Source organism: Zasmidium cellare, assembly GCF_010093935.1.
Source record: "Zasmidium cellare ATCC 36951 unplaced genomic scaffold M409scaffold_6, whole genome shotgun sequence".
NCBI classification, from domain to species: domain Eukaryota; kingdom Fungi; phylum Ascomycota; class Dothideomycetes; order Mycosphaerellales; family Mycosphaerellaceae; genus Zasmidium; species Zasmidium cellare.
This window is the reverse complement of record NW_022986950.1, coordinates 764023-784986: the sequence shown is the minus strand read 5'-3', so window position 1 is coordinate 784986 and position 20964 is coordinate 764023. Positions and strand designations below refer to the sequence as shown.

The 20964-nt window shown below is 52.1% G+C and overlaps 10 protein-coding genes across 10 annotated transcripts; 4 read left to right on the top strand and 6 right to left on the bottom strand.

Moving 5' to 3' along the window:
- Positions 1-556: 556 nt before the first annotated feature.
- Positions 557-1988, top strand: M409DRAFT_19031 (uncharacterized protein; the record flags this gene model as incomplete). Its single annotated transcript, XM_033804752.1, has 4 exons — positions 557-782; positions 835-1068; positions 1120-1443; positions 1492-1988. The coding sequence occupies 4 exons, from the start codon at positions 557-559 to the stop codon at positions 1986-1988; spliced, it is 1281 nt and encodes a 426-aa protein (XP_033671947.1).
- Positions 1989-2034: 46 nt separating this feature from the next.
- On the bottom strand, positions 2035-4144 carry M409DRAFT_19030 (uncharacterized protein; the record flags this gene model as incomplete). The annotated part of the gene is made up of 5 exons (XM_033804751.1): positions 2035-2685; positions 2736-2914; positions 2981-3254; positions 3302-4067; positions 4122-4144. The coding sequence occupies 5 exons, from the start codon at positions 4142-4144 to the stop codon at positions 2035-2037; spliced, it is 1893 nt and encodes a 630-aa protein (XP_033671946.1).
- A 516-nt stretch (positions 4145-4660) lies between these two features.
- On the top strand, positions 4661-6328 carry M409DRAFT_19029 (uncharacterized protein; the record flags this gene model as incomplete). Its single annotated transcript, XM_033804750.1, has 6 exons — positions 4661-4963; positions 5011-5187; positions 5241-5537; positions 5593-5989; positions 6041-6172; positions 6225-6328. The coding sequence occupies 6 exons, from the start codon at positions 4661-4663 to the stop codon at positions 6326-6328; spliced, it is 1410 nt and encodes a 469-aa protein (XP_033671945.1).
- Positions 6329-7000: 672 nt separating this feature from the next.
- Positions 7001-9138, bottom strand: M409DRAFT_51281 (uncharacterized protein; the record flags this gene model as incomplete). Its single annotated transcript, XM_033811759.1, has 2 exons — positions 7001-8491; positions 8638-9138. 2 exons carry the CDS (start codon positions 9136-9138, stop codon positions 7001-7003), a joined length of 1992 nt encoding a protein of 663 aa, XP_033671944.1.
- Positions 9139-9462: 324 nt separating this feature from the next.
- M409DRAFT_19027 (uncharacterized protein) lies at positions 9463-11412 on the bottom strand (the record flags this gene model as incomplete). The annotated part of the gene is made up of 1 exon (XM_033804749.1): positions 9463-11412. One exon carries the CDS (start codon positions 11410-11412, stop codon positions 9463-9465), a length of 1950 nt encoding a protein of 649 aa, XP_033671943.1.
- Positions 11413-11863: 451 nt separating this feature from the next.
- On the top strand, positions 11864-12993 carry M409DRAFT_19026 (uncharacterized protein; the record flags this gene model as incomplete). Its single annotated transcript, XM_033804748.1, has 2 exons — positions 11864-11908; positions 11956-12993. The coding sequence occupies 2 exons, from the start codon at positions 11864-11866 to the stop codon at positions 12991-12993; spliced, it is 1083 nt and encodes a 360-aa protein (XP_033671942.1).
- A 79-nt stretch (positions 12994-13072) lies between these two features.
- M409DRAFT_19025 (uncharacterized protein) lies at positions 13073-14122 on the bottom strand (the record flags this gene model as incomplete). Its single annotated transcript, XM_033804747.1, has 1 exon — positions 13073-14122. The coding sequence occupies one exon, from the start codon at positions 14120-14122 to the stop codon at positions 13073-13075; it is 1050 nt and encodes a 349-aa protein (XP_033671941.1).
- A 584-nt stretch (positions 14123-14706) lies between these two features.
- M409DRAFT_19024 (uncharacterized protein) lies at positions 14707-15276 on the top strand (the record flags this gene model as incomplete). Its single annotated transcript, XM_033804746.1, has 1 exon — positions 14707-15276. One exon carries the CDS (start codon positions 14707-14709, stop codon positions 15274-15276), a length of 570 nt encoding a protein of 189 aa, XP_033671940.1.
- A 707-nt stretch (positions 15277-15983) lies between these two features.
- M409DRAFT_19023 (uncharacterized protein) lies at positions 15984-17208 on the bottom strand (the record flags this gene model as incomplete). The annotated part of the gene is made up of 6 exons (XM_033804745.1): positions 15984-16205; positions 16268-16443; positions 16494-16619; positions 16669-16769; positions 16820-16909; positions 16967-17208. 6 exons carry the CDS (start codon positions 17206-17208, stop codon positions 15984-15986), a joined length of 957 nt encoding a protein of 318 aa, XP_033671939.1.
- Positions 17209-17984: 776 nt separating this feature from the next.
- M409DRAFT_51276 (uncharacterized protein) lies at positions 17985-20486 on the bottom strand (the record flags this gene model as incomplete). Its single annotated transcript, XM_033811758.1, has 3 exons — positions 17985-19684; positions 19743-19959; positions 20208-20486. 3 exons carry the CDS (start codon positions 20484-20486, stop codon positions 17985-17987), a joined length of 2196 nt encoding a protein of 731 aa, XP_033671938.1.
- Positions 20487-20964: the final 478 nt, after the last annotated feature.

The window sequence follows — 20964 nt, the reverse complement described above, 5'->3', positions numbered from 1 at the left end:
TCGCTTGGCTCACATCTGCCGTGCGAGTTATGGCCGCGTGCTCCTAGCATGCGGTGATGCGGGCCCCGTCACCGCCCACAGGAGGACGACAATGCAGCGACTAGAAGACAAGCGAAAATGATTTCGACGCCCAAGTCCAGCACCCCGGCAATAGCAAAATGGCAAGTTCCAGCATGTAAACGAGTCGCTGGAAACGTGCGCCCAAGAACTGTGAGCGATCATCCAAAACTTCGGCACTTCATATTGCTCCTGCGGACCAGGGTTGGAACTCCACGCGAGGCTGCCGGCGCCGGCTAAATACCAGCCCTGTCCATGCAACTCTTGGATCGCTCGTGTACTAGACCAAGATCGGTCTCCCCAAACGGCGGACTCATTTCTCCCGTTGACGATGATCATTGCGACGAGTGCTTGTTTGCATAAGCAGCGAATGTTGGAGGAAGAGCACGGGTGCAGTGTCTCCTAGCTGGGACCAGTGCGTCCCATGAGATGGGCTCTGATGGTAATCGTGTCTTACTTCCTCCACCTCATTGTTTTGTCAGGGTTTGATATATCCAAGATGTATGCGCCAGGAGGTCTCTTGTTCAGCATCACTGCTTGGTGCAGCCTTGGGCAACAGGTCATCGCCTTCTCAAATCTCCAGAACCTTCCACATTCCTATTTGCATGGCACGCATGCACCAGAGAAACGACTCCTCGTCAATGGATTGGACAAGCCAATTGATGTTTCTGGTGAACATGCTTTTCAGCCACCCACCGAGTCGGACCAGCGTGGTCCTTGTCCTGGTATGAAGATATGCGCAGGTCTGCCGTAGTGTTGTTTGGCTGATCTCCTCAGGACTAAACGCCCTCGCCAACCACAATTATATATCTCACGCTGGTATTGCATCGTTGTTAGAGGCAGCAACGGCCATCAATACGGTCTACGGCATGGGCATCGAGATCGCCACGATCCTCTCAGTGATGGGGGTTGTTTGGACTGGCAATCCGCTTTCGCTGAATCCTTCGTTCTCGATCGATGGTAACGACACCAGAATCGAGAATTTGCTCGATAATGTCCTTGGGCTCCTTGGTCTGTAAATCCTCTCCTTGAGCCCATCGCGGATACTGACAAGTTGGGAAGGCACCCCTCAGGGAATATCCTTCTCTCACAACCTCATCGAGGCCGATTCTTCACCCACGCGCGATGATTTATACGTGACTGGTGACCCCGTCACGATGAACATGGACAAGTTCAAGGCCTTGTATGAAGTTGCCGATTCGGAAGGAGTGATTTCCATGGATGCACTCGGAGGCTTTGCTGCTAAGCGATTCAACGAAAGTGTCGCGACCAACCCGAACTTTTATTTCGGACCTTTCACAGGAATGATTGCTCGCAATGCAGGGTACCTCTTCATCGGGCGTCTGTTCGCGAACCACACGACCGAGCATCCGGAGGGCATCCTGAGTAGGTACTTCGTCCCTAATATGACGCCAATGCTGACCGCTTCTGTAGCGCAAGATATCCTGAAAAGCTTCTTCGCGGTGTCCGGAGAGCCCTCGAACTTTACATACAAGAAGGGGTGGGAGAGGATCCCAGATAACTTGTACAAGATCCCAGTTGATTGGACCTTGGTGCAGCTGAACCTCGACCTGGTGGATTGGATACTGCAATACCCTCAGCTGGGCAGCATTGGTGGTAATGTAGGTGAGGTGAACACGTTCGCGGGCATCAGTTTGGCAGACCCCGTCACTGGTATCGCGAACGTCACCAACTTGCTCGAGGGCAACAACCTCGTTTGCTTCGCCCTGCAAGTCGTGAAGCTGGCTGCCCCCTCGTATACCAACTTGTTCAAGACGCTAGCAGCACCTTTGGAGTTGATCCTCAACACTCTGGCGACACCCTTGCTGGATCTCTCTTGCCCGTCCTGGACTGCACTCCAGAAAGGCGGCAAGCCACTTTGGGAAGACATGCAGGACAGGGTTCCCGGAGCCAATAGCTCCGCCTTGTAATGAATGCAAAATTCATAGCTGGCCTCAATTACCGAGTAATGTTTAATCAGAAGTTGCCGACCAAAGGCTCAACGTTCGGCCAGGAAACATCTTGCCAGTCGAGCCAGGTTCCTCCAGTGTCCATGAAGTCAAGATCGATCGAAGGGTGATTCAGAAAGTCTTGAAGAGGTGGGTTTTGTATGAGACCGCCGCCAAATGTAGGCGCAGACAGATCGCTCGGGATGTTTCGCGTCGTGTCTGCTGTCAACAAATCGTTGCCTTGCATCGATCGCCAATCACCATCGACTCGCATCGAGATATGCTCTTTCAACACATCTCGCAAAGCTTCGATATGAAGAAAGTATTCTTTCGCAGCAAGGTTGCCGTTCCGGTCAAGTTGATGCAGAAAGTTCGCTGCGAGAAGAAAGTCCTCGTGATCACTTTTCCAGCCATTATTGCGCAAGAAGCAGGATAAGGCTAGGATGTTTGCCGAGGAGAAAATGTACTGAGTGGAGAAATAGTCGAAGGCAGAGATGGTGCCGTCACTCCAAGCGGTCTTCAACAGCTTCATGGAATTGCGAGCGCATCGTATGCAAGCGTTTGTCAGGGATAACGCTGATTCTGGGAATGATTCTTGAGGATTAGATCCTTGAGCTGAGCTTTGTTGTCTCTGTCGAAGCAAATGCAGCACGATAGGCCGTGTCGTTACGATGACAGTCTGCGAGCTACGATCAACATCACACCAAGTGGAGTCTGGCTCGCACGTACCTGATTGAACGACAAGTGTAGAAATACAACATGTCTCTCATTTTGAGCTCCGCTCTCCTCAGCATTAAGCTGTAATCGTGACGGAAGGTCGTTGGCCCATTCACTCAATGCTTGTACTGTTGTCTGCACTCTCTCAGAGAAGGACGTAGGCTGCCGCTTCCTGACGTAGAGCGAGCTGACTGCATTCATTGTCAGTCGTGCCAAGCGAACAACGAAGACAATGTGTTCAGCATCATGAAGTTCACTGCGCGCTTCTGGTGGAAGGCCTTCATCCGATGGCAACCCGATTTCTACGCTATCGTCTGGAATGGACGGAGGCCAGCCGATTTTAGATGCCCACATTCTGTCGAAACAATAAGCGGTCCACCATAGTCGACATCGATGTTCACGTAGCGCCTGGTCCCGGACCTGCGACTCGCTAATTTCAATATGCAAGCCGAGAATTATGCTGACACGTAAGGCGTAGCTTGCCATGAAGGAAGCTGTGTGGCGGCGATTTATGGCAGAAGCGTAGATTGACTAGATTATGTTAGCGGACCGTTTGAGATTTCTTATAGCAGTCCTACCAAGAGGATATAGATCTCAATCAACGCCAGCCGAGGCCGTTCGCTGGGAATATGCGCCATCGCCATCGCCTTGGCGAAGTACTTCGATCCTGGGAAGGGCGCCTCAGGTAGTGTACATCGAGAGGAGTACGCCTCGCCCAGGGCAAGGAGCGCCCACAGTCGACATGCCGAAAGCCAATCGCAAGTATCTGGAGTTTGAAGGACAGTGCTGACACTCGCCATGATCTTCGACCTGCGAACAACATGCCAAGTCTTACAGACCGTGTTCAGCGCCACATCTACAAGGTACGTCATCCGAGAGGCATTTGGCCATTGCAAGTTGGGGTCAGTCAGAGATCGAAGGCTGTCGTCACTCATGTACTGAATCCTCGGCAAATGGCTCACGGGCTTCGTCGATGCAGTCTGGCGCAGTCTGGTCGCGAAGGCAGCATCTGCAGCCTCGCCAATGTGGATCGGCAGGTCAGAGGCATTGTGGGCAATGAACCACGGTCTTTCCTCAATCAATGGATTTCGGTCCGCATTGTCTGCTCTGGGCTCGGGAGGCTCGACCGGCGTCTGCGCTGCAGATGACGCGGGGGTATTGATAGACGATACAATGGCTGAAAGGTGTTTGTTCTCTTCGAGTATCTTGTCGAGATACCGCTGCCCGACCTTCGTCTTCCTATCTTTGACCGGATAAATGCATTCTGACGATGATTCCGCACAGGCTGTGCACGGTGGCCCACTGCCAGAGCACTTGACCTTTTTCTTGTGACAAGGACCACACCTGGTTATGGTCAGTGGCCTGAAGGTGTGGTAAAATGATGCTCAAAATGCTTACGCAGTGATGCGCTTGGATTGCATGACCGGCGAAGGTTTGTTGATGTCCGTCGGGGCCAGGGGCAGCGATGAAGTGTTACGGCGAAAGTCTCGTTTTCGCCGTGGCAAGGATTACGGATTGCCGACGGACCCACTTCCTGCAACAGCCAAACAGTGTCATTGGCCGGCGAGTTCATTCACTTCGCCGAGCCTACATGACCTCAGTTCCTCCATGGAATGTCGACCGCGTCGCCCAGAAGACGACACAAGAGGCGCCGTGAAGGATGAAGCTGCCAGAGCCTCACAGAATTCGTCACCTTGTCCCATTCTATATCGGAGTCTGGTTTGACAGACGAAATAGAATGCCTCTCGTCACAGAACAAAAGAACATGAAGTCACACCTTCGGGCGAGAATGTCCTTCAAAACCTTTCACTGCATCTCTGCACTGCAGGACCCACTATTCGGCGCTCAACGATAAGATGGCCGAACAAACAAGCAACATATAACAAACCTCAGGGCCACTCCTTTGGAAATGCTACGATCCTCCAAAACTTTGCAAGATGGGGAAATCCGACCTCGAAGCTCAAACGCCCCAATCCACGACAAGAGACCCAAGCCCTTCAGCATCTGATCTCGATGAAAAGTCGCCTGGCTACGATGTTTCGACTCTACAAAAGTGCCTGGTAGTTTTCACGACGAGCTTTGCCACTCTGGCTGCTTGCTTCAGCTCGACTTCGCTGTTCTCTGCTGCTAGCGAGATTGCCGACGAGTTTGGGACGACGGCGGATGTTGTCAATGCATCCAGTGCGGGAGTTTTATTTGCGATGGGACTGTCGAACTTTCTTTGGGGGCCGATATCACTGGTATGATCATGTCCTTTCCGGGGAATCTAATGCTAACGGTGACATAGTTGTGTGGAAGGCTCATTGCATTCAACACATGCATCGTTGTCTTGACGCTCTTCACCATTGCTGCAGCCTTGTCGCCGAATCTTGAATGCTTCATCGTGTTCAGAATCTTATCTGGGTTTCAAGGAACGTTCTTCCATGTCACTGGTCAAGCAATCCTGGCTGAGTACTTCCCGCCTGTAAGAATATGCCACCCACAGAGGAACAAGATATAAAGCTGACCTTACATCAGACTTCAAGAGGCACGGCTACCGGCTTCTTCCTCTGTGGCACAGTCCTAGGCCCACCACTCGGTCCGCTCGTGGCAGGCATCGTTGTGACCTACGTGAGCTGGAGGGTCATCCTCTGGGTTCAAGTTGGCATGACGGTGCTTGCTCTGATCCTATCTCTACTCGTCCTGAGAAAGGGTGGTAGCAACCCTCAACTACCAAAGTCGACTGGTGATGGGCATCCAATACTGCATATCCTCCGCGCATTCAGCCCAATGAACGTCATCAGGGTGATGAAGTATCCCAACGTTGTGCTCACGGTAAGCGTCGAAGTAACACTTATTACATGGCCTCGAGCTGACAGTCGCCATTCAGGACATTGCCTGCGGCCTCCTCTCCTGGTCGCAATACGCTCTTCTCTCCAGCCCGCGCCACATCCTCGTCTCGCAATACAACCTCACCTCCCCTCTCATCTCCGGTCTGTTCTATCTCTCTCCTGCTGGCGGCTTCTTAATTGGTACCCTCATCGGCGGTCGATTCTCCGACCACACCGTTCGGCAATGGATCAAGCGACGAGATGGCCTTCGTCTACCACAAGACAGGCTTCGTTCCGGCTTTGCATCGTGGTTTTTGATCATCCCAGCGGCGTCGTTGATATTCGGATGGGGCATCGAGGAGCATGTCGGTGGTCTTGCACTGCCTATTGTCACGGCGTTCTTTTCCGCGGCGGGGATTCTGGCGGCGTTTGCTGGGTTGAATACTTATTGTGCTGGTAAGCCGAGTGCAAGTCTTGACTCGAGACCCATCGCTAACGAAAACTCAGAGGTCATGCCACACGACCGACAAGCCACCATCGCAAGCAAACACGTCCTGCAGTACACCTTCTCCGCCCTCGCCAGTGGCGTCAGCGTCCCCATAATCGATGCGATAGGGGTTGGGCTACAAAGCACAATCAGTGAGGTCCTCTAGGACGAAATCTTAGGTACAAGAAGCTGACCGAAATGCAGGTGTGATTCTTGTATACATTGCTGGCGGCCTGTGCATAGTCACAGCGTTGTACGGCATTAATATGCAGATGTGCGTTGACAAGCGGTCGTCGCCCAAGACATGATCACGACAGGGACTATAAAACAAACAGAAGGATTTCCCGTTCATGGACGAAGTTTTGATGAAGAGAATAGAAACAGATCGAGATACCCCGGCATACGAACATGGATGGCGTGAAGAGAACAAGAGGCAAAAGGACGAGGTATACAAGTGGTTAACGACATGATACACCCTCTGCTCAATAAAAGTTCTTATGCTTTCAATAAGCATTTCATAACCTGGTGAGAGATCTCTAAATAATATAGTTTGTTTTAATTCAATCCCATCACCACATCAGCCCAGACTGATGTGGGAGGGACATGAAGCTGATTGATTGAATAGAATGGCGCAGTCGGAAAGCGCGTGACTTGGAAGCGAGTTCGAATCCCGGCGGCAAACAACAACACTTAAAAAAGAAAAACCATTAAGTTGGTTTTCTCTAGAACTCTGAAATATGGGTTCTAGTTCTTTTGCTAATTTTTCTGAAGGGCTGCGGGTGCAAGAGTGCGGGTTCGAGTCTTGGACGGGAGGAGGTGGATTTGGGATGGATATCGATTGAATCTTCCTATTTTTGCTTCTCGAATTCGTTTATCTGACTTGGGATGATTCGAATATACAAAACATCCTTTGTTAGTGAGGGAGTACCCAGAAGCACAAAAGAAATCAAAGACTTAGACTTTCAAATTGAAATCTACCATTAACCAAGATTAATAAACTTGACAGAAGGCTTCGCCGCATTCCAAGCCCTCTTCAACACCCTCCCAACACCCACTCTATACGCCACCTCCCTCCTCTCATCCCACTCCACCAGCAAGACATTCCACATATCACACTTCTCACTAGCCCTATATCTCGAACTCACCGCATCGTACCCCGTCAGCTGCGCCTCCGATACCACCACGAACTCGTGCCGTTCAGGGACGAGATATGTAGGCCCACGTCCGTTCAAGGTCAGGTGGCCGGCATAGGCACCCGACCGAGAGGACGCGGAGTTGATGAGGGCACGGAAGGCGGGGTTCGTGGATGTGTGGTTTTGGTCCGGTGGGCTGGTGCGGATGGTGATGCGGAAGAAGGCGCAGGAGGTCCAGAATTGGAGGTAGAGGCCGGGGTTGAGGGAGTGGTGGAGGGTTGGAGTTGAGTTGAGGCGGCCTGCTAGGAGCTCGAAGAGAGGGACCCAGAGAAATGTGTTCCGTGTTCGTGACAGGCCGAGACAGGCTTCTTGAATTCCGATGCCGGTGCCGTTGCGCTCCAGGATGCGCCATCTGGTCACGGGCACGACTCTTTCTCGATTATCGTCTTCGGTATCGTCGTATCGAGAGTGGCCGATCCATCCAGCCCATGACCAGCTCGGGCAGTCGTTCGATGAGGTGATTCTTCGCTTTTGCATGACCCCGGGTAGCCAGAGCAGTGCCTGGTCTAGATACGCTTCTGGGAGGCCTGCGATGAAGTTGCAGTTGAAGCTGCGCTCGAGGATGCTGCCGAACCCCTGAAATGCAGGCAAGAGATCATCCTGATAGGTGAGCTGGCGTTTGGTGAAGCCACGAACGATGGAAGAGTACTGTGAAAAGATCTTTGGCCGATAGAGGTGCGTAGGTTGAGTAAAATGGGTGACTGCGTGGGTTGCGTACGTGACACCGGTATCAATCTGCACCTGATCGAGACGGGTCAGTGAGCCAGCCTTGTTGGCGGCTTCTGTGTCTTCGCAAAGGAAACAAGATCCACACTGCCACATCACTTGGCCTTCTGAGAATATCAAAAACTTGCGAGAGAGGAGCTGCTCTTGGCACGTCCATCCGCGTGAGCTCCAGGCAGATTGCCTGAGGTCGGTTGGGGCTGAGCAAGAGACCGTCAATGCCAGATCTTCACCAACCACGTCTGTGAGCTGAGGGAGAGATCTTGATCCGGGTGTGATGCCACGTAGCCCGGCATTTGCATCTGGGCCGTCTGCTGCAACCAGCGTAAGCAAAGCCGCGCCGTAGATGACATCCATGGCTTGTAGCTGTGCTGCTTTGGTAGGCGAGTCTTGAACAATGCACAGTCGATCAACCCACAGATATCTCTCTCCCATTTTTGATACGACCATCATAGCATCTGAAATCGTTCGCGCATTGGTCAGAGCATGCTGGTCGAGAACGCCAGGGCATCCAAGCATCTCTACATTATCCAGCGTCAGACAAAGCGTTTCGATCTGCCCCCAGACATAGCTAAGAGCGACATAACGACAGCCGACGGGAGGCGAGACAATGCATTCGTCTCGTACGTCAACCACCCGAAAGTCTGGCGGCAGATCTGAGCTGAAATGAAGGACCTTGCGGCAAGCATTGGAATGCGTACCCTCACAATCTGCCAGCCAACGAAGGCAAAGGCTAAGGTCGATCTGAATCTCAAGCACGAAACGGGCAGAGACCGAATGCCATCCTTGGTCTTCGTCCAGCCACATGGGACAGAGATAGAATTCAATTCTTGCAGCTGTGTCGAACGGTGACGGCGGAGGCCAGATCCTGACGGACAGTGACCCGCCCCCAGCGACGATAGTCCCAAGCACATCCCTGACAGGCTCCTTCCACTTTCGTTCGAAAAGAATTGCATTTGGATCCCATCGCGGTCAGTAACATAGAACGGCCGCCCGATGATTTTCTTGCCAGTCGAGACGAGCAGTCGGCATATAGGGCAGTGGTGCTCATTTCCAATTGCATCTCTGATCGCGGTGGGCGGGATTGAATGGCATTCAGCCTGATGGCCGAAAATGAGGAAGAAGTCAATGCTGGTACAGTTCACACACCGTCCGTCGTCCGTCGTGAGCGCTGCTGACGCAACTGCGGAGTTGGGAGCCATCACTGTCGCTCAATAAAGTTGTCATTGGATTCATGTGTTTCAAACGGCGGGTGGTTCATTGCTGGTCGAACGGGATATAAGTTCTCTCGAGGTTGGGGCGCAGCAACAGCTGCAGCTGCAAACTTTCTGTTCGCGTAGATTTGATGCTTGGCGAGAGGCCGCACAGCACCCTTGCTATCCATCTAGAGATGCACCTGATTTGATCACCACTATCGAGTCCAGTTTACAGAGCCAGGGAAACAATTTGGACGCTCATGGATTTCAGCTTCACGGGGAAGTCATGTCCTCGACGAAAATGTCCTGCAGGCCAATATAGTAGCGTTGTTACTTCGAAAGACTCTTGACAGCCTTTGCTTTGGTCGCTTTAGGATCGATGCCTTTCTTCTTCAACTGCTTCTTCAAACTCCGCTCGATGTACTTTTGGTCCTCCTCCTCATCGAATCCACCAAACTCCTCTTCTTCAGCGCCGTCGACAGCATCCACCTCATCAGCCACATCATCATCCACGTATTGCTCTTCCTTGGTGCCGTTAGCATGCTGCTTCTTCTCTTCTGCACTGCCCTGAGCTTTGACGGCATTCGGCGGTGTTGGTCCAGTCTTCTTGAATTTCGCGACGAAGAAACCATCGACGTTGTAAGCGTGTGGATAGTAGCGCCTGGTTTCCTTCATGGACGGGTGGAAGCGCTTCGCTTGGTACTTGACGAAACCTTCTTTGCCAAAGACGAGACCGGTAGGGACCAGCTTGACATTGGGTCGCTTGTTGAGAACGTACTGTACGACCTGCTCATTCTCCTCGACGGTGACGGAACATGTACTGTAGACAATGTAGCCGCCGGTCTTGCTGGCATGGTCCACAGAATCGACAGCGGCAAGCAGAAGTTGCTTTTGAAGATGGGGCAGGCGGAGGAAGTCGGCTTCGGTCTTGTTCGTCTTGACGCTGGCATCTTTGGCAATGACTCCGGTTCCAGAACAAGGAGCGTCAAGAAGCACGCGGTCAAATCCACCCATTACACGCGGAAACTCGAGTGCGGAGTAGTTGCATACAATGGTGTTCTTGACGCCCAAGCGATGTATGTTTCCGATCAAACCCTTGGCTCGATCTTTATTCGAATCGTTGGAGAAGATACAGCCAGTGTTTCGCATGAGAGCAGCCAAATGTGTCGTTTTACCACCTGGAGCAGCTGCCATGTCAAGAACCCTCTCATGCTCTTGAGGCGCGAGGGCCATGACAGGGAGGAAAGACGACGCAGCCTGCAAGATGTAGTGTCCAGCCAAGTACTCTGGCGTAGCACCAAGCGGAACTTGGGATTCGAAAATTTGTAGACCAACTTTTGACCACTTGCCCACGGGTTCCAGAGTCACGCCGCGGTTGATGAGAGCATGAGCCAGATCTCGTCTGTGTGTGCGAAGGGTGTTTGTGCGAATGACCATTGGTCGAGGTGTTTCGTTGGCATCGAAGAAAGCCAGTGCTTCTTGGGGCGGGAAAAGCGAGAAGAGCTTTTCCGCCAGAAAGGGCGAGTAGCCGTAGTATGTGCAAATGTCTCGCAGGAGGGCCTGGGTGTATTCGGCCCTGCTCTTTCCAGGCTCTGCCAAGTCTTTGAAACTCGTCAAGACACGCACTGTCTCTGTTATCCTCGTCCTAAGCAGCTGCAAATCGGGGGCCAGCAAGCTCGCCTTCTGCCCATCTTCATCGTCCGGTATATCGGCTGCCGCGATGTTGGTTTGTAGTGCGTCGTCTTTCAGTTCTTCTTCCGCCTCTGCTGCCTCTTGTGCCCGTTGTTGGTCCAATTTCCTCGACAGACCAGCAATGTTGGCCGCCGTGAGCTTTTCCTCCGCATCCGAGTCTTCATCGTCAGACCACATCCTCTTATGCCGCACACCTTCGTCGTCCGAATCCACGACATCTTCATCAGATCCTGACAGCGCATTCGCGAAATCGTCTGCATCGTCGTCGATCTCGTCATCGTCTGCATCGTCGAGATCTGCCTCTTCTATCCCGTCCAGCTCGTCCTCCATGATATCTGGGTCATCGATAGCGTCGCCGCTAAGATCAGAGAGTCCATCATCTTCAGGTTCAGGCTCTGGTGCTTTGGAGACTTTCTTGGGAGCCGCCTTCTTGGCTTTGCCATTTGCGATGGGCTTCTTGATTTCGGCAGTCTTTTGCTTCTTGATCGCGCCATTCGTGGGAGCAGCCAGCTTCCGCTTTCTAGTGACTAGCGACTCGTCCAGCGCTGGCGGCGGACCCTGCTTCTGCATGCGACGACCGACACCCATGGCTGTTGTTTGCTGCAAATGTTGCGAGTAAAGTTCATCGCGAGAGCCAAAGGAAATTTTGGGACAGAGGGCGGACTCAATTCCGATGAGCCGAGTGCCAAGGAAGCCGGTTGATGAGGCCGTATTGGGACGAGATATCCGGTCGAGTTCAACTGGACTTCCTCCTTTCCTTCTCCCACTCACAACACTGAGGATCTCCCCCAATCACACAGCCTTGCCAGACACCACATTGATTGCCGATCAATACAAACTCCAGCAAAGAGTCTTTGGCCCCAATGAACACTGCCACAGCGTCCTTCCGCGGACCCGGTTTGGCGGCATGCGCTTGGCGTCACAGAATCCTACGCTATGAGGCAAACCCGTATCTCCTCGTCGCCTCTTAAAACGCTGCTTCTGCCTCATCTCTCGCTTCACTCTACTCATATTCCATACTAGTCCAACTTCTGTCGCGATGCAATTCACAGCAACGGCTGAAGTCTTGCATGTTATGCTCAAAGTAGGACAACCCGGACAGCCATATCCTCTGACACTAACAATCACCAGTCGTTCTTCGTATTCGCCTCACTGATATCAGACTACTTCCTCAAGTTCGATGAGTGGATTGTCACCAGGCCTGACTTCAAAGGACACCCTTCGGCAGAGCGTAAGCAATGGATTGCCGTTCTGAAGACTTCTCTGTCTTACGCCATCTTGGAACCGCTGTTCTACTGGCTTATGACTGCCATCTCCAGTGCCTCGCCCTGGTGGCTTCTAATGGGTAGCGTCGTGCATCTTTCAGCAGCACCAAGCGCTGTCGTACTCATGGGCGAGTGCATGCTCGACGTCTTCAAAAAGCACAACGAGATTTGTGATGGCCCCAAAGTGCCTCTTGAGGCGAAACAAAGCAAGGCCAATGAGAAGAGCGAGAATACGGAGACTGGCTTCCCCGAGGACGATGTGAAGTCAGAGGAGCAGGCTCCTTCGCCCAAAGTCGACTTGCGCCCATGCATGGATCGACATCCACTGCCCAGAATCTACGCCCTCGCTCCACTGTTGCCGGTAGCGTCGGCGGCAATGGCCAACGCAGGTCTTCTTTTCTACGCACGCTATCTGAGCACGGAAAACAGTCAGGCGTGGTACGACCGTTTCGCCTTCGGCTGGACTGTCATTGCTCTACTCTGCGTCGTCATGTTCACCATGAGCCGGTACAACAACAAGATGATCCACAACGCCTGCGGGCGTCCTCTGCACGTCACCAGCACTGTTCCGTGGGACGTCTTGAAGTATAGACTTCCTGCACTCGTTCTCATGGTTCTCGCACGCAGCGTTGTCCGCTTGATGTTGTCACAAAGTCCGTTCACCTGGTTTGCTTATTCCATTGAAGGCGGAATCCGGCTGCTTGGTTACGTGGACGCATCGGATGGGCCCGGTACATCTCCGGAGAAAAAGAAGCACTTCCTCGACCGCATGCTTGCATCCATCCCTCCGTGGGTGGGCACAGTAATTTCTATTCTCAACGCCGTCAGTGTTCTGGGCTATTATCTCCATTCCCGGTGGCAGAGAAGACGACAACAGCAGCGCAATGAGCAAGACAGCGAATAGTGACGGCAAAGGGGGACAGCAGCATTGTGTTGAGGTCGTGAACAGCCAGAGAGCAAAGGTTCGATTTTTTTAATGCTCGTCACTTCTTCCTCTTTCTTAACTCCCACTCCACGCTCCTCTTGAGTTGCTCTTCAACATCATTCTTCGGCACAAATCCCAAAGTTCGCTCCGCTTTGCTCTCATCATACGTCCACTCACGACACATGAAATAGACCACCCTCTGGTTGAACACCGCAGCACGCCTCCCAAAGCTCGTCAGGTACACAAACCACTCGGAAACCAAAGCCATGCACATGGCCAAAGCCTCAGGAACCACGAAGGGCTCCCTCGTCTTCTTCCAACCTGCCGCAGTCCACACGATCTGCGCCATGGTCCAGAATGGAAGAGCTCGAGTATTAGTGATGTAGAAGATCTGGCCGTGGACGTCGTTCCCTGGCTGGAGCAATCTGCGGAGAGCGAGCACATGAGCAACGGCGCCATCCTCTGCTGAAATTGTCGCCAGCCTGCCAGTGTTGTTGCCAATCTGTACCCCAGTCTGACCTTGCTCGAGTGTCTTTAGCAAGCTGGGCACGAAGGCATAGTCTCGCTCGCCAATGATCAACGGAAGCCTCAACGATACGGTTTGCAGGGTCGGAGAATCTGCTGCGAGCAGCTCGCGCTCGGCCGCAGCCTTCTTAATCCAGTAGGGAAAAAAACTCGAGGTTTCCGGCCAGTATGGTGCTGTCTCGTCGATACTGACATGCTCCCAGCCGCCCGCAACGTTCGCCGAGCTGGTGGTGATAAAGACCTTCGTACCGACGAGCCTCGCCAGATCGATCAAACTTGCCTGTGCCGTCACCAACACTTCATGGAACTCATTCACTGGCGTCGATCCATCGACATGTCCAGGAGCGGCAGTATTGATGATCGCTTCGGGCTTGACGTCGTACATCAATGTACGCAGGGTTTCTGCAGCTCGTACATCCACGGCTCTGTATTCCACAACTTCATGTTGATTTTCCTCGTGAAGCTTGCGATTGATGGATACAATGCGGCCGCATTCTGGCTGTTTGAGGAGTTCTTGAATGACGAAGTAGCCCAGTCGTCCGGCGCCGCCTATGACTAGGATTGTTCCCCATTTCTGCGACATTGTGGTGGAATGTTGTGAAAGGCCCAGGAGATCAGCCTTCTAAGGTCTTGCTTCTCTTGATCACCACCAGACGGGTGCTTACAGCGACTTCAGCCGCACGAGTTTGCTCTCGCGAATCGCGAGGTCAATCTCTGCGCCAAGCTTCAGCCTGACACTGACATTGTTTGGGGGCTCACTACCTGTTGCGGTACTCATTGCTGCGAGCTCGGTTGGAGGAATCTATGTCAGTCTGGCTCTCAAAGTACTCAGAGCCTGCCGATCGCAAAGTTCCTGCGAAGCTCATTCACAAGTCTGTCATTTTCAGCTATGTTAAGTACCCACAACGACTATTCCTTGTTGGCATTCTGTGCCCTTGGTACGGCACGTGCTTGTAGCAGTTGCAGATTCGGACTTGTAGGTTTCAAGCACATCGGAGAGCGTTGAATTTGGAACTCAAACGTTCATCTTTGAGAGAGCATGGAAGCGAATGCGTTCGAGATGAGTCATGTCCGACCTCAGCTTGAAGGTCGACGCTCGTTCCTCTCTAACACAAACATCGATCAACAAATTTACAAAGTCGATAGTACCGAATGCCAACCAATGCTATGGCCACCCCAGACCCCAAGCCTCAACTATACTGTCACGTAATCGACTCCAGTAACTACCAAGACGACCCCTCTGCAATCGAAAAGCTCTTCAACCTAAGCCAAGACATCTTCGACACAGTCCCAGGCGAAGTCCCCCAAGAACAACTCGACGAAGAAGCCAAACTACCCCCCGAAACCGCCCCGTCCAGCCAACTCGCAGCCTGGCACTGGGGCATGGCCCAACCCCACGCCATCATCGCCTACGCCAGCACCTCGCCCACCCCAAACCCTTCCACCGCACTAGCAGTTTTCCACGGCCTCCCTTGCCTCCAACCAGAAATCGGGTACGAACTCTTTCATCTCCGCGTCGCTGCCGTGAAGGCAGAGAGTCGCGGACTGGGAATCTTCCCGATGTTGATGGGGAGGGTCCAGAATCATGCGAGGGAGTGTGGGTGGAAGGAGATGACGGTGATTACGTATCCGCACAGGTTCGTGAAGATGGCGAGGATTCTGAGGAGCCATGGTTGGAAAGAAATGGGGATCAGGGAGAGGGGGCCGGCGTTTTTGTTCAAGATTTCGTTGGAGTGATGCGGTCGGTGTTGAGATGTGTGGTTTGGGATTGGGAATGCTGCGTGTAGGACTCTTGGGCGAAGGTACGTTGTGGTTCTCCCGCGACGATTGGATAGTATCGTGAAAGGCGTCTAGAGTCATTCAACGATGTGGGTTTTGGCATATATCAAGCCGCGATGAGCTTCTTCTTTCCTGCATCAACATCAGCCTCGAACTTCACACTCAAGCACCAAGACTCAACGACTCGAACTGCAACACTTTCAACTTCACCACAAGACAACAAAGCCACAATGAGATACCCAGTCAACGAGAAGGGCGGCGGTGGAGGCGGAGGCCGACAGACCGGCCCTTCAACCAATCCTCCAGGCTATCCTTGGGGCGGCTCACCATATGGCGTCTGATATTTCACACGACTATGAGGCCGATGCTCCATGAGCGATGAGATTCAGTTTTGACTTATTTTGAGCCATTCAGTATAGCTTCAAAAAAGATATCCCGTTTTGATTCCATAGTATATCTTCGCGTGAAAGGTAACATTCTCATACACACAAACAAGACAACCCATCGGAGAGGAATTGGGGTATTGTGAGCCAGAAGCAACCGCAAATTAAGTACTGACAAGCAAAAGGATTCGATCATCTGCCCCTCCGTCTCCAACCTCAGCATTCCTCGATCACGTCTCCGTACCGTCAACACAGTAGGTGTAGCTTCATGCAGATGGAGCATCACACAGCATCTTCAATATCCGCCGGCTTGTTCTTGCGCATGGACAACAGCGGACGTCGTCTGCTCCCAGAATCGCCCTTGCGTAGATCGTTCAGACCGGGTATGACAGTCGACAAATCTCCGAGAGGCAGAGCCAGGGGGAAGTCGACGCTCGGGAAGATGAGTGCCGCGTAGAGATACCAGCCGATGATGTTGGCTGCGAATAGGACGGCGCCGGCGGCCTGTGCAGTTCTCGTCAGTCACTATAAGTGCAAAGAAGGGAGAGATAGAGGTGAAGTCTTACCACTTGGCAATTATGAGCCTGATCCGCCTTCCCCAGGGCTAAGTTGTAGAAGACTCCAGCGATGCAGCCACATCCGGGAACGATGCAGGCGAAGAGTAAGACGAAGACGATGTTGGTTCGGAATGTGCAGATGAAGAAGAATAGCATCAGGATCGTGAAGACGACCCAGTAGTGACCTGAAAGATCAATCAACACAAGCCTCGACTACAAGCGGTGATGAAGTTACCGTAGCTGGCATTGAAGCTCGGGTCCGTCAGGCCTGCTAAAGGATCGCCGTTCGGATCTGCAGAGAAGGACTGATATGTCGCGAACCAAGGGATCAAGGTCGCTCCGTAGCTGCAGTAGAAACTGCCTACGGCGATTGTCAGTGATGGCAGGACGCACTGCAGCTTGGATCTTACCAAAGGACATGAAGACCAGGAAGGGGAAAGTATTTCCAAGAACGAACTCGAGCATACCGGCCACCCACATGAGCACACCGCCGTAGAAGATAACATTAGCGCTGTGATGTGTCAGTTCTGCTGTGCTAAGTGTCTTGAATTGATGGCTTACTTGTTCGCCGCCCTCGATGCCCCAGCTCCACGCCATTCCATCAGCTGCATCACAATGGGCATCAAACTCATCTCGAAGCCCATAATGCCACTGTACAACCCAATCAGCGAAATACATTCATCTCAAGAAGTAGAAGATCGTACTTACAGCGCGGTGGGATTCCCCAGAATCTTCTGCAACGGATGCTTCAATCCAACCCCGGCCATCTTCGGCTGCAAATACAGCCTCTCGAACAAATCCGAGGAGATGGTGACACTGCCCGTCCCGGACGTCTTGATCTGTCGAAGCATGTTCTCTGGATCATTCTCGTCCAGCTTGCCGTTGACGATGCCATCGTTGTGGTCTTGATAGTCTCGTGCGATGCTGTCGCCAGGCTGTTGGGTGTCCATCTTCTCCATATCAAGTTACGAGCTCGAAAAGGCTGGTTGGCGAGGTGCTCTCGGAGGTCAAAGTGAAGGCGAAGATGAAGTGAAGAAACGACACATCATGCTATCTTCAATGGGAGTGCGGAGACATTGGCATTGGTCAGGAGACATGACGATGGAAGGTAAGGTGCCCTGTGAGATTTCCTTTTATGCGGTGCGGAGGTCGCAAGGGGTGTTGAAGAGCAACGATGTTTAAACGGCATATCTGACATGGAGAGTAAATGTTCGGACCACTGGGCTGTCGACGGAACATGCTCTGGGTCTCCAAGTCTGATAAAAGCCTGAGCTCATGAATGCCGCTCTTTCGCAACGAGCACTGCACCGTTCATCGTCTTTTGTTTTTCTTATTCGACTCCTGAAATCGAGTAAGCTGGATGATGAGGACGGAGAAAGTCGAAACGTCTAAACAAGGTATACTGAATAGGACTGGACACCCAACCAGGCAAGGATCAAGGGTGGTATTGATCCAATAGTCAAGCAAGCATCTGTGTGGGGAATCCCTGCCCAGTTTATTGAAGTCGGATGATATCGTGAGTATGCGCTTGGCTGGGGAAATCATGTGAGCTCTTGGACTGCCCCAAAGGAAGAGAGTCGAAGCTGGGATATGAAGTCTATGGAGACTGTCCGTTCTGTTTTCCGAGTCCAAAGGTTGAATAATGTCATCTGATCCTGTCAATGATCAAAAAGGATCTCCAAGGCCGTATTTTCTGAGTGTCGATCCACAATGCAAGACGATGTACTCATCGCAAAAGACCCAAAGCCTTTCCAAGTCCTTCAAGAACATTGCGATCAGCGGCAGCCGTCGGAGAGATGGGGGAGAGCTCTCTCAGAAAGCACAATACATCCTCTAGAGTCTGCTGAAGATCCTCAGTGGGGACAAGCTGAGAAAGTCGTTCACTCTGCGATGCTGCCACCAGCAGTATCAGACTCTCGAACTGTCCATGTGCGTCAGATTGAATGTTTGAGACAACGAGTCGTGTACTGATGCCTGTGTATGCTGCCAGGCTCTGCTTAATGGCCTCAATGCAGAGCTCTGCAAGACGGAGAACTTCTTCATCGCCAGACGTTCGAGCTAAGTTGCCCACGGCACCGAGGATATGCCATTTGGTGTCGGTGTCACCTCGATGGATTTTGTCGCTTCCAGTTCCTTCATTCCTGCCAACCGTTTTGTCGTTGTGAAACGTGTAGTACAGGAAAGGAAGTAGAATGGTCGTCTTAGCTTTCCAGTAGAAATGCCTCAGCTGAGCGTGCAGTACGTCGTTAGATGGTTGACCTTGGTCGTCCCATTGTACCGCAGGCGGAAGTTGACTTCTCCATCGCTGTAGAGATTCGGCGTGGTGTTCGAATAATTGAGGAACGTCCTCACCAAGCATGTGGACGGCATCTGATCGTAAAAACGCCTTGATGCGATCAAACTTTCTCCACAGCTGTAGCTGTGCGGTATATATCAATCGTCGGTATTCGTCTGTCTCAGCACCCGGCAACTTATTCTGCTTTGTGCAAGACCCTCTGGCTGCTGGAATGGGTAGTAGTATAATCTCTCTGAGACGCTCCAGTCGGCTCTGAGGAAGGCGCAGTTCTGGGAGTAGCTCATCTTCAAGCTGAAGGCAAGCCCACGCCGCACGGAGTATTAGATCGTCTTGAGAGCTTCTGTACGGCTGAATCGCATGGAATGTCTTTTGTTCGATTCCTTGGGTTGATGTGACCGACTCGTTCTCATCGAATAGATGCCTTCGAGAGATCAAATGAGTAAGTACACGGCCGGACATGGAGTACCAACTTGATGCCTCTCTTGTTCGCGCCAGCTGGGCCTTGTACAAACCAGCAAGTAGGAAGATCTGAGCGTGTATCAACTCATTTCCGTCCATGTAGTCTCCAATGATGCTCATGGCAGCTGCGAAGTACCCGATTCCTGGGATCAGTCGCAAGCTTTCATGTTCCTGGCTGTAGGTGAAGGGCGCCAGAGGCTCTGACGTGCTTGAGAGCGGCTCCCGCTGCGTCGTTATTTCGCCGATTGCGAGTGCAAGTAGGATCATGGCGCTAGTTGGTGACCTTTCTATTGATGCTTGCTCGCACTCAGAGCTTCCAATGTGGGTTCTTCTTCTCTTGAGAGGTCGTCCTTCATCCGGTCTATAGGAAGAGATGCTGTAACCGGGATAGTTCCTGGATCTGCCATGTCTTTCGATAAAGCGGTGGAACACAGCACGCATGTATTCTTGGTCAAGGAATGAGTGGAAGATATCGAGATGATCCAGAAAACTGTTGAAAATTGACCCAATCTTGGTAATGTCCAGGTCTACGGCCATCGCACTGTTGGGCTGCAGGGGCGCCGAGATGTATTGAAGGTGTTTGAGATCCTCCTCGGGATGTACAGCATCTTCTTTGATGCTGTTTTGTACCGGCTCATTTGGGCGTAATCGAAGAGGCGCGCAGTCTTCGGCTGTTGAAATGTAGTCTGGGTCGGGAAGAACCCCTGTGGATGACAGAAACTGTCGTACCTTTCGGCCATTGTGTCACTGGTAGCCATGCGGATCTTGCATGCGTTTCGTGGCTGCCTTGACAAGATCCCTGCGTCTCATGTTCGCGTGATGACTGCTTCGGATGTAGTGGCGCCTCTGTTCGCGAGTGCAGATGTTCTGCCTTTTGAAGCAAGAACTCAAACTTGTCAATCTTTTCTGCTAACACTGAAAGTCCGCTCGCATGTGTAGACATCCACTGAACCATTGAGTCTACTAATTTATCAAGCCTCGAAGAAGTTAGCGCTCTTCGAGAGGGAATGCCAGCATTCAGTGAGGAATACTTGTTGGGTGTTATCGAACGGTAGCTGCATTCTAAGCCATATTGTTTGCAGAACGTGCAAGGCAGGCCTTCGTCACAGCGCTGCTTGCGATACCGACACGCTTCGCACGCCTAGTCTGCGTTAGATAGAGAGATACGATACTCGACCTATTTGTCCTACGAACCTGTATTGCGCGAGCTTTCTTTGGCTTACTGAGGCCCTCGGTGTTGTCAAAATCCTGGTTCGCCGGAAAGGGTATGTTCTGATAATGCTGGTCGATGCTGAACGTTGTACTGTGGTCGAAAATGCCCTCTGGAAAACATGGTTGCGAGAATGCCGCAAGGGTATGTGACGGCCCCCAGTAAGCGTTGGGATTGGCGTAATGGTCTGGGACGACCGTCGACCAGGGCTGCAGCATCTGTTGCATGGTATCCTGCATGGGAACGTAGCTGCCACCGGACATGAGTCCCAGGGAGGAAGGGTGTTAAGGGAGGTTTCGAGGATTTCGCGTTTGCTCAGTGTCTTTACAGAGACGACTTCCATGCTTCTTGACCAAAACCATCTCAAATGCCAGCCTTGGGGTGCTTTTGTTAAATAGCACTCTTGCCTCTCATTTGCACTTCGTCCCTAGCTAATGAAGGTTGCCACATAAGACGACGTCTTCTTTGTGGGTGCCGGACGGTACAGAGGGTTGCTTCGTGGGTTGGGCAGCAACTAACCGCTAAGAAGCATGTTCTCGCCTCCCGACGTGCAATCAGTGGTGCTTCGGAATATATTCGGCCAGCGGCTATATGTCCAGCTTTGTCGAGGATGAGCGTGTTCATTCTTCTGATTCTTGGCGGACGGCAACTGATGAAGAACTTGTCGTGATGCTTATCGTTGCCTAGAGTTGTGGCTTAGTATGTTGACTCGTGAAGCTCGTGTCGTTCTGGCAAGTGTCG